At 43.1% G+C, this 14,855-nt stretch overlaps 2 protein-coding genes across 3 annotated transcripts in view; both read left to right on the forward strand.

The window, feature by feature from the left end:
* The first annotated feature begins 657 nt into the window (after nucleotides 1-657).
* Nucleotides 658-1,596, forward strand: LOC119808789 (olfactory receptor 6X1). Its single transcript, XM_038321234.1, has one exon. It carries the CDS (start codon nucleotides 658-660, stop codon nucleotides 1,594-1,596), a length of 939 nt encoding a protein of 312 aa, XP_038177162.1.
* Nucleotides 1,597-11,607: 10,011 nt separating this feature from the next.
* Nucleotides 11,608-14,855, forward strand: part of Znf202 (zinc finger protein 202) — a 37,851-nt gene continuing 34,603 nt past the window's right edge. The window contains exon 1 of one of the 2 annotated variants that reach the window (XM_038322863.1): nucleotides 11,608-11,724. The gene's annotated coding sequence lies outside the window, so the exon portion shown is untranslated. The remainder of the gene's footprint in view (nucleotides 11,725-14,855) is intronic. The other variant, XM_038322861.1, reaches the window with a different exon arrangement.

The following is a 14,855-nucleotide window of genomic DNA, read 5'->3' on the forward strand; positions in this document are numbered from 1 at the left end:
GTTTGGAGCCAGCTAGGTGACTCAGCAAATAGAGGTGTTCCACCAAGCCTGGTGGCCTGGTTCAATCTGCAGAACCCACACAATCAAAGGAAAAACAATTCCTACCACTTGTCTTCTGACCTCTATGTGTGCCCTATGACATGCAAGGACATACATTCACACACAAACGTGTGTAATTTTAAGAATTCAAAGTTGGTTTAGGTGCTCAAAGAACCAGTCAAATTATCAGCTATTAAGGAAGTTGTGCCTACTGGGTGTGTATATATGGAGCGGGAAGGACCCGAAATACAGTTATATCCTGAAGGAGCATAGATACAACCTTTTATTGTTGTTATTCTAACTCTCCTTGACTGTACTCAGTTCTAGGGAGCAGGCAGGAGCTGTGGCTCAGTGGTAGAGGGTTTGTCTAGCATGCACAAATCCCTGGATTACATTACCAGCACCACTGAATGAACGAATAAATTAATGAATGAATAGTAGTAAATAGCAAACTATTTTAAAAGCCCAATTTTCTGTTCTTCATAAGAGATGTATCTAAAATGTAAGCTATAAAAGTAAACAGTTAAAAAACACTAACTCTTCACTAAAATTTAGTAGTAGTAGTAGTAGTAGATGATTGTGATCCATCCTTGCAGTCTTCCTGGGAGATCAAAGGACATGAGAAATGGCACTGCAATCACAGAGTTCATCCTCCTCGGCTTCCCAGGCATCCAAGGCTTAGAAGCCCTTCTCTTCATGGTGATCTTTGTCATCTACATATTAACCCTGTCGGGCAATGGACTCATTATTTTCATTGTCTGGGTTGAGCCCAGGCTACAAACTCCAATGTACTTCTTCCTTTGCAACCTAGCCTTCCTAGAGATCTGGTATACCACCACCGTCATCCCCAAACTTCTGGAAACCTTTGTGGTACCAAAAACAGTCATCTGCACCACCTGCTGCCTGCTGCAGGCTTTCTTCCACTTCTTCCTGGGTACCACTGAGTTCTTGATCCTAGGCACCATGTCTTTTGACCGCTACCTGGCCATCTGTAAGCCCCTCCGTTACCCCACCATTATGACCAGCAATCTCTGCATGCAGTTGGCCCTCAGCTCCTGGCTAGCGGGCTTCACCATCGTCTTTTGTCAGACAATGCTGATTGTCCAGTTGCCATTCTGCGGCAACAATGTCATCAACCATTTCTACTGTGATGTGGGTCCCATTCTGAAAGCTGCCTGTGCGGACACCAGCATTTTGGAACTACTGGGTCTCCTGGCAACCATCCTAGTGATCCCAGGATCACTCCTCTTTACCATCGTTTCTTACGTCTCCATCTTATCCACCATCCTACGGATTCCTTCAGCCTCTGGCCGCCAAAAGGCTTTTTCTACCTGTGCCTCTCACCTGACAGTTGTCTCTCTGCTCTATGGAGCTGTCTTGTTCATGTACCTGAGACCCACAGCACACTCCTCCTTTAAGATTAATAAGGTGGTGTCCGTGCTAAATACTATCCTTACACCCCTTCTTAATCCCTTTATTTACACCATTAGAAACAAGGAGGTGAAAGGGGCCCTAGGAAAAGCCATGACTCGTCCAAAAGCTCATCTTGCAAAGTGAAACCTGTAACACATCAGATGGAGCCTAATGCAGACATTAATGCAAGGACTGATAGTGAGGCAAACTTATAGAAGAATTTGACAAAATCTCTGCCTATCACTGACCTATCATGTGCGTGACGGTTGTGTAGCTTGGTCTCTGTCCCTGGCACTTAGCTGGCCTTTGGGAATCTGTTCCCCATGCTGGATTACTTGGCCCAGCCTTGACACAAGGGAAGGGCTCTCAATCCTGCCTCAACTTGATGTGTCATGTTTGTTCAAGTCCATGGGAGGCCTGCCCCTTTCTGAATGGAGGCTGAGAAGTGGAAGGGGAGGTGGCAGATGGGAAGTGGGAATAGGAGGGAGAGGAGGAGAGCAGGGAAGGGAAACTGTGGTCAGTATGTAAAATAAATGAAAAAATGTTATTAATAAAATAAAGCAAAAATCTCCCCCTATATACCAGAAGCTTTAGTGCAGAATTATCCCCAGACAGAGATATGAAAAAAGACAGAGATATAATCTCCTAACAGAGTTAGGATCTCCATTAAGTTTTATAAAATGAATTTGTATTTGTTATATATAAATGAACTGGGATTTCTCCTTAAAGGGGAAAAGTCATCTAAATTTTCATCAAAAAGTATGTCTTGATTCCCTAAGATGCATGAGGCAGAACTCAGGACTTTCTTAAATTACAAGCTAAAGTGAAAAGAACAAATTCAGAAACAAATGTCAGTAAGTTTAAAAGTATGTGAAGAATCCTGTTTCCCTCATTTATTGATAACTGGGATTTCTGAGACAACCTAGAGACAGAAGGCAGGAAAGAGACAGGGGTCTGAACTTAGGGGACAGGGCTGTGCGTGTTAGCGCACACAGTGAGAGGCAACCTCTCACCTGGGAAACTTGAGGGGTCTGCCAAGAAAAAAAAGCTGGGCTCGACTCTTTATAGGGTCTGGGTAATGAGGTCATAGGGGTTTGGGAATGAAGAAATTGTCACAGCTGTAGGTGGCTACGTGTCTCTCCTTCCTGAAAGTATTGGGCCAAGAGAGATGCTATCCTGGGAGACCGTCTCTGCAGACAATTCTTTCTGCGCAGACCCATAAATCTGATCAATGTCATCTGTGATCTCATAGAAATTCTGTTTACTTTGGAGGCACTCTATCAATAACTGTATCTTGTTGCCCCAAGCACGAGGCCTCCCACACCTCATTTTCTCAGCCCTGTTGCTTTACCATAGAGAAATACACTGGAATCTCTTTATCAGTGCTGATGGTCTTTCAAAAATGGCTAAAATGAAGCTGCTTTCTGTTTGATGACATGTTAAGAAGGCCCCTTCCACCCTGACATAATACACAATTTTAGGTAAGCCTAAAGGCATTCATTCCCAGGTAGTACAAAAAATTGAGGGCATCTTTTAAAAAGTTCTAATTTCTATTTTTTGGATTATTCCAGTTTCTAGAATTTAGTCCCAGTAGATCAGACACAAATGAAAGATGTCTCAGAGCTAACATAACTGAGAGCCTTATTGGAAAATTTGTAAGCAGCCACATGGTGCTAGGGAGGGAGGGGTGCTTCAGAAAAAGATGGAAAGGGTCCAAAGTAACATAAAAGGCATACTTTGGCTCTGGCCAATGTCCTAAGAAAGAGATAAAGATAAGAAAGGAAAAATTAAGCCTGAGTCAGGACTCAGAGGGCAGACTGACCAGCAGAGCCCTTGAAGTGGTTCTGCCTGAACTGAACAGATCAAGTTTCTGAGAAGAAAATGTACATTATCTCATCAAAGGAATAACTTCCCCCACTTCCATCTGTTTTAGCCTGGTATCAATCAGTGAGCCTGCATTCTGGTAGGGCGTTCTCCCAGTCAGGTGAATAACTCTCAAGTTAGCTCAAAATGGCTGGTCTCCACCCAGGCCAGGGGGAGAATCCATTCTTTTGATCAGAAGGGACCTCAAAAGAGCCCTGGTCAAGAGTGCTGTAACATTAATTTTCCCCCTCTGCAGAACCCTTACCACCTCTCCAGCAAAAGTGATTAACATCTCCAGTTCAAAGTATGTTAAGCAGTCTACAGCAATGTGTAGAAGAAAAGGCCTGCACATGCCACCATATGACATACAGGACAAAACCAACTATAGAAATGTCAGTGATGATGAAGAAGGTTCAAATTGGAAAGGAAAAAGTCAAATTTTCACTATTTGCATATGATATAATATTAGCCCCCAAAATTCTACCAGGGAACTCCTACAACTTCAGGAAACAGTAATGTGGTAGGATAGAAGATTAAGTCAAAAAGAAAATCAGTAGCTCTCCTATATACAAATGATAATGAAGCTGAGAAAGAAATCAGAGAAACATCACCCTTTACAATAACCATAAATTGCTGTAGGAAGTCTTACAGCCAGTGGTTACCAGCCCACCGGGGTGTGGCCTCTTATACTATATATGCCTATGTAGAGCACGCATACGGCTTTTTCCCGCTGCGGGATTTGGTTTCTGATCTATGTTCAAGCAGAGGATTCTGATTTGTGAGTCTACCCCTAAATAAATAACCATCTATTTCTCAATTCTGAGCTAGTATGGGATTTCTTTAAGCATCCTTCCACATCTGGCATGCCCATGTGGATTCGGACTCCACGCCTACCAGGTGGACGGCCTAACGGCCTAGACGGTCCATTGCCCAGTCAGTCTCCCAACCCTGCCCACTTGGCTTGCTTTTACCTAAGCGGTTTTTTTGTAGAACCCCCGCCACAGCAGAATTTACTGTGTGTGGCAACTTGGAAACTTCCCAAGCGCACACATGACTGCCACATTCCCTGCCACAGTTCCTTGCCGCGTGGCAACTTGTGTAGCTTCCAGTTTCTGCTCCCTAACCATGAGTTCTGGTTTTCATGCTCCGTGTATGGAATTGATTTAATTGCTTTTAATTTGTCAAGGAAAGCATATTTCTCAGTATTTAACCAGTACCAAGGCAGGAAACTAAAGCAGCTCGGAAACTAAAGCAGCCCAGGACCATTCCTGTTACCACCAGTTGCATTGCTTCTAACCTCAACTCTGCAGCCATGACATATGCTGTACAATAGAGATTATAGTTTACCAGATCACATAACAAAAAATTAATAAATCAATGTGGCAGACTACATTAATACTGAAACTTTTATTAATTTTTGTGCTAATACTATGAATTGTATTATGCGAGGCTAATATGGTTATGGTGAATACTTCAATTTATTGGGTATTGGGACTCAGTTTTCTTCTCCACATTCCATCATTAGGAAAGAATATGGAACTTTTAGGAATGATACAATCTTTACAGACTAATAATGAACAGCTAGTTGACAGGATTAATACCATTGAAAATCAAAAGAAACCTGAAAAAAATAATACTATTAAAAAAGATAGCATTAATTTGAAAGACAAAAGTGAATTCATATCTAAGGGTACTAAGAAGTTATCTGAAAGAATTCATACTGTTGAATTTGACAATCAAAATTTGTTTAAAAAATTATGATAATTTATGAAATTTAACAAATAGACTATCTCTCTAGGATGGCAATCCGCACACTATTCAAGTAATGTCCAAGGATGAGATGTGATCTTTAAAAGAGAAAACTCCAGACCTTGGAATCACATGTGCGGAATGAGGACCAGAGGCTAGGTACCTCAATGAAATCACTAGAAATATATACAGGCCAGGAGATTCAGGCTTTACAAAAGACAATAGTAAAAAGATTTGAAATAATTGAGAAAATTATTGGAGCTGATTAACAGGGAAAGAAGGAACAAGGACAGGATTCAATATTGCCCGTAGCTATCAGAGATGACTTACCCAGGGTTTTAGCTTCCTACTCTGTAATCTACTCTGACAAAGGATCAACTTCTAAAGGCCCAAAAGGATCCAAGAAGGCAGATGGATACCTATAGGAATGAATGATCTAAAAGAAATTAAACAAGCTCTTGTAACTTATAGTTTGAATTTGACTATAATACTAAATCTTGGGTACGAAAAGCAATTTCCAAAGGAATGAGGAGACATCAAAATGCCAAATGTTTTAATTGTGGTAGAATAGGATATCTGAGAAGGGATTGTAGACAAAGAATTCCTAGGAATAATATCTCCTCTGGGAATGGCAAAAATAGAAGGACACAGCCTTCAGGTATATGTAACAGGTGTGGCAAAAGCCGACATTGGACTAAGGAATGCAGATCAACAAGAGACAGACAAGGCAACCCAAAACCATCGGGAGACTCCTTGAGGGGGCTCTCACAGGCTCTCAAGCCAAAAGTGGCCCAGTCATTCCCAGTAACTGTGGAGGACATGTCTCACCAGGAAAATTAAAAAATCCAGAGCCTTCTGTAAAAGACAATACTGCTCTAGATGATGGCATAAACATGGAGGATAAGTCAAACATTCCAATAGGAAATAGGAAACATATATTCTGGCAGACTTTTATAAATGATCAAAGACCAAAGCTAAGAGTGTGTATAAATGGCATTGTAATTGTTGGTTTGATAGACACAGATGCAGATGTGAGTATCATTACTCCAGAATCTTGGCATCCAAATTAGACTCTTCAAGAGGCAGATGTTCACTTTCTAGGACTTGCAACCATATCTCAAATCAAACAAAGCAAGAGATGGGTTGACTGTATTGGGCCAGAATGTCAAAGAGGGAATCTGAGGCCATATGTAATTAACATTGCAGTAAATTTATGGGGTCATGATCTGCTGCAGCAATGAAATACCCAGACTAACATTCCTGCAGTCCCAGGAACTCATAATTCTAGGAAGGACATTATAAGGTACTATACACAAAGGTCACCAGCCATTCAAGCTGTACAAGAACATAAATCAACTAGCAAACCATTAGAGGTACCAATGGTTAACTGAGAAGCCAGCAGATGGATGTGTTCCACTTTGAAGAATTTGGAAGATTAAAATATGTACACCACACATTGACACTTATTCAGGTTTTCGGTGGGCAACTGCTTTAAGCTCAGAAAAGGCTGATTCAGTAATCACATGTTTATTAGAAGTTATTGTCATCATGGGTATACCTGCACAAATAAAGACAGATAATGGTCCAGCATATGTCTCTAGGAAAATGAAACAGTTTTTTTGCTTATTATAATATTAAGCATATTACAGGTATACCACACAATCCTACAGGTCAGGCAGTTATAGAAGGATCAAATTGAAATATAAAGGATATGTTAAATAAACAGAAAAGGTTGGAAAATGCCCCCAGAAATAGATTACATAATGCTTTATTAACCTTGAATTTTCTTAACGCTAATGAAAAAGGGACAACAGCATCAGAGAGACATTGGATAATAGGAAAGTCTTCTGAATTAAATCAGTTTATTTTAAGAATGTGGTGACCTCACAATGGAAGCCAGGAGATGTGCTACATTAGGAAAGGGGTTTTGCTCTTGTTTCCACAGATGAAAAACTATGGATACCATAAAAATTAATAAAGATTTGGTTTGAAAAGGAGAAACCTTTTGAAAAGGAGAAATGACAGCTCATCCACAACAGTGACAATCATACAGGTGATAAGAAAAACATATAGGGTTGGTGATGCGGCGAAGATTGGAAATAACCAAAAATAGTCCTTTTATAATTATTCAATTTTAATACAAAGGGAGATAAGGGAACTTACAGAACCAAGGGTCCAGCGGAGCCGAAGGTGAGCGCGGGGCAAACGAACGGGGCACCTTCCGGCTCCCCAATCCTATTTAAGGGGAATGGCTACCCCGCTGGAGCAGCCACGCCCCTGAACGCAGGGATTGGGCCAGCTGCCCCAACAGGTTGGGGCAGGGTTCTGTTCTTTGCAGGAAAATACTCATCTTCAAAAATTCAAGAGACCCTGGATGTTTGGATGCTGACATTAACTATCCACTAAGGATCATCGAGAAAAAGGAATCCAATTTTTGAGATCAGGTAATTGATACACATATATTTAAATATATATGAATATATAGAGCTGGTTTTGGAGTTGGACACTGGCTCTGCCCCTCTCTAAATCCAAGCATGTTGTTAAAATAAAAATCCAGAGTTTCTGTCTCATGTCAGGAGTCATGATATGGGACAGAAAGAAAAAAGAATTTAAACAAAAATTTTACTTTTCTTCATATCTATGTTTTCTCTATTGTACCTTTCATTGAATATATATGTCTGTATATGTCCATATAAATAATGTTCAAGTTTTCCACAATGAACAATGAATTTTCCTGCAGTAATCTTTGAAGTTTCCAGGAAGAAGATGGGGCTCCACCTGGTTGATATGATGTCATAATGCTGATAACGCTACTACAAGAGCTGTTTTGGGTAGGAGCTGCTCAAGATGGTTCCAACTTGGTTAGCTGAAATGGTGCACTTTTTTTTTTACAATGTTCTGGCCAGACCTCCAAGTAGGAAGCTCAGAAAAACCCTACCAAATACTCAGAGACTATTTGTAATTATACCAGACAGTAATCTTGAAACTTAACCATCATTTTACTTTCACAGGATCCCATAGAAAGAACCTCACACCCATGACAGCTGGAAGTAATTCTAGAAGACAACATCCCCTCTCCCAACAAAGTTTGTCCTAAGAGTTAGGGACATAATTTAGGGGTTGATTATAATTGGTATAGGGTTGGGGGTTGGGAGAAAATTTTATAGGCTCAGGGATATCTTTGAAGAAAAGGGAAAACTGGATGGGATAATAGATTAGTATGAGCTTAATCACACTAATAATAATGTTGAGTAATAGAGTGAATACTTGTGAGTTATTATTTATAGGCAATTACATTGGTATAGATTCTTGTATATTGATACAAAGTTAAATTATATTAACTATTGTATGCATGTTTCTACCTCTGCTAAAAACATTTTTATATATTGATATATATTTATCATAATGCAATGTACATTTCTACCTCTGATCAAGATACTTATACATTGTTTACATTTTGAGGTCATTGCCCTCACTTGTTGCACATTTGTTTATTGTATAATATTCTAATATGAAGTCTTAGTCTTTAAGTTATATAGGTATTAAGAATTTCAGATCAAACAGATTCAACACAATGCCCCAGCAAAATTCTTCAAAGACCTCAAAAGAACAGTACTCAACTTCATATGGAAAAGAAAAAAACCCTGGCTAGCTGGAACAATCCTATACAATAAAGACTTCAAACTCTACTACAGAGCTACAATACTGAAAACAACCTGGTACTGGCATAAGAACAGACACGAGGACCAATGAAACTGAATAGAAGACCTGGATATTAATCCACACATCTTCGAACACCTGATTTTTGACAAAGAAGCAAAAGATATCAAATGGAAAAGAGAAAGCATATTTAACAAGTGGTGCCGACATAACTGAATATCAACATGTAGAAAAATGAAAATAGACCCATATCTATCACCATGCACAAAACTCAAGTCCAAATGGATCAAAGACCTCAACATAAAGCCAGCCACACTGAACCTTATAGAAGAGAAATTGGGAAATACACTTGAACGCATTGGCACAGGAGACCACTTCCTAAATATAACCCCATTAGCACAGACACTGAGAGAAACAATTAATAAATGCGACCTCCTGAAACTGAAAAGCTTCTGTAAAGCAAAGGACATGGTCAACAAGACAAAATGACAGCCTACAGAATGGGTAAAGATCTTCACCATTTCCACATCAGACAGAGGACTGATCTCCAAAATATACAAAGAACTCAAGAAATTGGTCATCAAAAGAACAAATTATCCAATTAAAAAAATGGAGTACAGACCTAAACAGAGAACTCTCAACAGAGGAATCTAAAATGGCTGAAAGGCACTTAAGAAAATGCTCAACATCCTTAGCCATTAGGGAAATGCAAATCAAAACAACTCTGAGATTCCATCTTACACCTATAAGAATGGCCAAGATCAAAAACACTAATGACAAGTTATGCTGGAGAGGTTGTTGGGGAAAGGGAACACTTCTGCATTGCTGGTGGGAATACAAGCTGATACAACCCATTTGGATGTCAGTGTGGTGATTTCTCAGAAAATTAGGAAACAACCTTCTTCAAGACCCAGTAATACCACTTTGGGGTATATATTCAAAGGATGCTCAATCGTACCACAAGGACATGTGCTCAACTATGTTCATAGCAGCTTTGTGTGTCATAGCCAGAACCTGGAAACAACCTAAATGCCCCTCGACGAAGAATGGATAAGAAAAATGTGGTACATTTACACAATGGAGTCCTACACAGCAGAAAAAAATAACGACAGCTTGAATCTTGCAGGCAAATGGATGAAGGCAGAAAACATCATTTTGAGTGAGGTAACCCAGACCCAAAAAGACAATTATCACATGTACTCACTTATAGGTGGTTTTTAAACATAAAGCAAAGAAAGCCAGCCTACAAACCACAATCCCAGAGAACTTAGACAACAATAAGGACACTAAGAAAGACTCACATAGATATAGACGTAAAGCAATTCAAAGGATAACCAGACTATCATCCACAGCTCCAGAGAAACTAGGTAACAAGGAGAGCCTAAGAAGTACACATGGATTGTCCTGGGAAGGGGAAATAGATGAGATCACCTGGGTAAACTGAGGAGGGAGTAGAGGAAAGGGGATAGGAAATGAGAACATGAGAGAACAGGATGGTCTAGTTGAAGAAGGGATGGAGTGGGAGAGCAATGAAAGAAATATCTTGATAGAGGGAGACATTATGGGGTTATGGAGATGCCTGGTGCTGGGGAAACTCACAGAAACCCACAGGATGATTTCAGCTAAGACCCTTAGCAATAGTGGAGAGGGTTTCTGAACTGGCCTTCCCCTATAATCATAGTGAATACCCTAATTGTCACCACAGAACCTCCATACCGTAACTGATAGAAGCAGATGCAGAGATCTACAGCTAAACACCAGGCCAAGGTCTGAGAATCCAGTCGAAGAGAGCAAAGAGGGATTACATAAGCAAAGGGAAGTCAAGATCATGACAGGGAAATCCAGAGACAGCAGGCCTGAGCTTGTGGGTACTCAAGACTCTAGAACAACAGCTGGGAAGCCTGCATGGACTGAGTTAGGCCCTCTGCATGTGGACGACAATTGTATAGCTTGGTCTGTTTGAGGGGCCCCTGGCCATGTGGGACCAGTATCTATCCCTGGTACATAAGCTGGCTTTTTAGAGCCCATTCCCTATGGTGAGGATGCCTTGTTCAGCCTTGATGTACAGGGGCAGGGGAAGGCTGATCCTTCCTCAACTTAAGGTGCCAGGCTTTGTTGACTCCCTATAGGAGGCCTTTTCCTTTCTATAGAGTGGATGGGGGGGGGGTGGAGGAGAAGTTGGGGAGGGAGGAGCGGGAGAAGGGGATGGAAGGGGAATAGTGGTTGTATGTAAAATGAAAAAAAAATGTTTAAAAAATTTTTAAGAGTCAAGGTTTTGCCACAATGTTTACAAGCAAAAAAGTCAGTGATATTGTGTACTGTGAACAACTCATAAAACAAAGAGGCACCAAAATAACACACTAAGGCAAACAGAGAACACCACCACACTATCTTCTCGCTGAGCTTCCAACTACATTCCAGTTTTTAGTTCTAAGACCAACGGTGTTAGCCTGCCTTTTTCACGAGATGGACAGCGTTGACAAGCGGATGTGTCAGCGGGGCTGCAACAGCTGTCTGTCCATGCAAAAGCCAGCATTCAAGCCCTTTCTTTTCTATTCTTTACGCTTGCGAGAAAAGACAACTGCGTGGGAAGGAGGGGGAGTCTCTCGTGGAGGTGTAGACACCAAAACCAACATGAAAGATGAAAACAAAACCCTGTACCAAGTAGGCAATGAATCCCAGACCCAGGGAGTTGACTGATTTGTGGCAAAAGGGACTGGGACTGGGGGCAGCGGTCCAGGGCAGGCTTTTCCCGCGTGGGAGTCAACCCACGGAACACAGCGTGCCCCCCACAAGGAGCCGGCCAAACCTCCCACAGCCTAGACTGGCTCCAGCACGGCCCGGAGGCGGGGCGAGCGGTCGCTTCCGGTTCCGGGCGCGGAAGCCCCACGTGTTCCGACCCGCTGGACCCCGCGCGACTCGGATCCCGCTCCGCTCTTTCGGCCGGGAGTGGGTGGGGGAGCACCGGGCAGGGGAGGAGCTGCTGGAGCCGCGGAAGACGTGAGTGTCGGGGACCTGGCCGGCGAACAGGCACCGTAGCGGGCGGGGAGTGAGGGCCGGGCGGGGCGGGAGCGTGGGGAGGGGCTGGAGACCCCGCCCCCCCGCGCCCGGGGATAGCGGCTGCCTAGGGAAGGGGCGGCGGCGGGATCCCCGTGACCTGGGCGTTGTGTCCCTGTCACCTCCCCGCGGCCGGAGCCGGGACCTCCGTAGACGGGTGGCGATCCGGGCTGCTCCTCTGCCCAGCCACCCCTTTCCTCTCCTTCCTGGGGCCTGCGGACACGCACTGTGCCCCTCGGATTGCATCCATGACAACTGCTCCCGGTGCCCCAGAACTCAGTGGGGAGTGGTCGGAGCCCCTTGACACCCCCTCATCGGTCTTTTCACCCTGCCTCTCCCATTGCTCAAGAACCCTCTCCGCAGGCTTTCCCTTCCCTCCTTCCCGGCGAACCCCGCCCCCTTCACAGGCGATCTTACCACCTGTGTTCCTGCCAGGCAACGGAGTTTGTCTAGCTTGTGGCTCTCACCTGTCTTAATGACAGACTCATAACTTCCCTGTAGCTTGAGGCTACCGTCTGCGTCGCAGCTTTCCTCTTCCAGCCAGTTCGGGCAGGGGAGTGGCGGGGACTTCTCCACCGGCACCAGCTGCGGGACTTGTCTTTGTCGACTGAAAAGTTTGCTAGTTTATATACCATGGCTGTATTGGTCCCCGCACACATTTTCTTCCCCCTGAGCCGAGGCTGTCTGTTTTCCGTGCTGAACTCCCCAGAGGAAGGCGCATGGGCTCAACTGATCTTGAACTAACTGCCCTGGACCTGGTACCGCATCAGGGTTTGCTGAGAGGCTACCTTTAGAAATACTGTTTGTTCTCTGCCCACGCTGTGTAGGTGAAAGCCAGGGGTGCACGCTACACTGCAGTCACAAAGCTTCTCTTGGAAGCTTTTCTTCCAAACAGCCCCATGGACCTTGATCCAGAAAACACTTCAAAGAGGTGTCATGGTGACCATGGAAGGCTGGTTAAGAGAAGCAAGCGACAGTGGAGTAGTTCCTTTGTGCCATCTGTCTTGAGTAACTTTCTGCCATTGCTGCCTAACTTAGACAGGAGGACGGAGTTGGAGGGAAGTGGTACACTTTTCTTCCAGGGACCACCAGACACTGATGGTTCCTCCTCTCACCTCCATGTGCATGCCCTTTTGCACTCTGTATAATTGCAGGAGACAGTCATTTCAAGGGCACCACAAGATTTGTATCACGTTGAGGGAGTCTTGTCATTACAGAATATACAGGTGACTATGCAACTTGACACAGGCGTAAAACACTTCCAGACTCTCTGCTTCTCTTCTTGCCTGAATATGGACATCACTGGATAAGTTTGTTCCTTTCTGCATAGAACCTCAAACTTACTTCCTTTGGCCATGTAGTGGGTATCGAGTTTAGCACACATGAAATGCTTATTAAACACAAAACGCTGGGCCTTCAAGCCCAGAATCTGCACCTGAGGTCAAAGTGGTGCTGTGTGGTCTGGATTAATCTCTTTAAGAGCCACTGTGATTTTCCAGACCTCATGGCATCCACCTTACAGAGGTTTGAGGACAAAGATGTTTGAGGACAGATACCAATAGTGTTGACTCATCTTTGGTGGAAGATCTTACCATTCACATCTAAGTTATTTGTGAAGTCAAATGACTTTAAGACAGAAAGCCAAATGCTAATCATCTATTATAGCAAGTTAAAATGAAGTACTGATGAGGGTTTTGTTTGTTGTTTTGTTTTTCGCTTCCTAATACTGTTTTGGTTTTGGTTTTGGTTTGGGGTTTTTGAGACAAGGTGTCTCTTTGTATCCCTGTCCTGGAACTCACTATATAATCTAGGCTGGCCTGGAATCAGAGGTCTGCCTGCATCTGCCTCCAAGTGCTGGAAGTAAAGGCTTAGGCCCAGCTTAATTCCCTTGATAAAGAGCTTCCCACTCAGATCACATACATATTCCAGGTTTTTGCTGTGAATTCCTAATATTGCTGAAGTCCCTGTTTGCCTTTTGAGTACAAGGTCAGAGCCTTTGGTTTCTCCCCTTTCTTTTTAGCACCTGGAATGGTATGGGATATGAAATCGAAGCTTGGTGTATGTTCATGGATAGAATCAACTCTGCATTTCTCCCCTCAAAGTTTCTTTTTATTGATATTAATACAGTATGTCTCTATTGAAAAGTAAACAGAATAGATTTTAAGACTTTGGAATACTTAATACCAAATCCTACAGCTGTCCCCCACGAAGGATTTATTACCAAGAAACCCTGGCACCCACTCGTAACAGTTGGAGCATGTACTTTTTGAGCTCCTTTTCTGTAAACTACCTGAAAAGGGGAGAGGCCCAGGAACATATCCTTGCTTAGAGGACCCAGCTCACCAAGGAAAACCCAAGAATGACTGCTAGGTTTTCTTCAGCCGTCTCAGACTGCTGTTGGCGAAACCATAGAGCTTACAACCTTTATCATCACATATATGCAAGAAAGCTTCAGATAAAGCCAGAAGGAAATGACCTAGCATAGAGTAGCAGGTAGCCAGGATGTATGAATTTAACAGACATAGAAAGTGACTTGTCTTGAGTTACCTACATCCACCCCTGGGATTGGGCTGAATTCTTTTTTTTTAACATTGTGACATATTTTTTATTTTTTTTATTTTATTTTTCTTTTATTAATTTTAATTTTTCAAGATTTCCATCTCCTCCCCTCCTCCTCCCCCTTCCCGCCCCTCCCTTCCACCCATACTCCCACTCCACCCCTCTCCAAAGACAAAGAGCCATCAGGGTTCCCTTCACTATGTTAAGTCCAAGGTCCTCCCAGCTCCCCCTAAGTCCAGGAAGGTGAGCAACCAATCTGACAAGGCTCACAGTGAGCCTGTCCATGCTGTAGAGTTCATGTTCATTGCCATTGTCCTTGGTTTCTCAGTCCTCCTCCACCGTCAGCCACATTCAGAGAGTCCGGTTTGGTCCCCTGTTCCATCAGTCCCATTCCGACTGGACTTGGTGGTCTCCCATTAGATCTGTCCCACCGTCTCAATGGGTAAAAGCACTCCTCGCGGTCCTGGCTTCCTTGCTCATGATCTCCCTCCTTTTGCTCCTCATCAGGACCTTGA

The sequence above is a fragment of the Arvicola amphibius genome, chromosome 3 (assembly GCF_903992535.2).
Source record: "Arvicola amphibius chromosome 3, mArvAmp1.2, whole genome shotgun sequence".
Classification (NCBI taxonomy): domain Eukaryota; kingdom Metazoa; phylum Chordata; class Mammalia; order Rodentia; family Cricetidae; genus Arvicola; species Arvicola amphibius.

Bases quoted from the DNA above. Each gene is read 5' to 3' on its own strand.
- LOC119808789 (XM_038321234.1), top strand. From the start codon at position 658: ATGAGAAATGGCACTGCAATCACAGAGTTCATCCTCCTCGGCTTCCCA.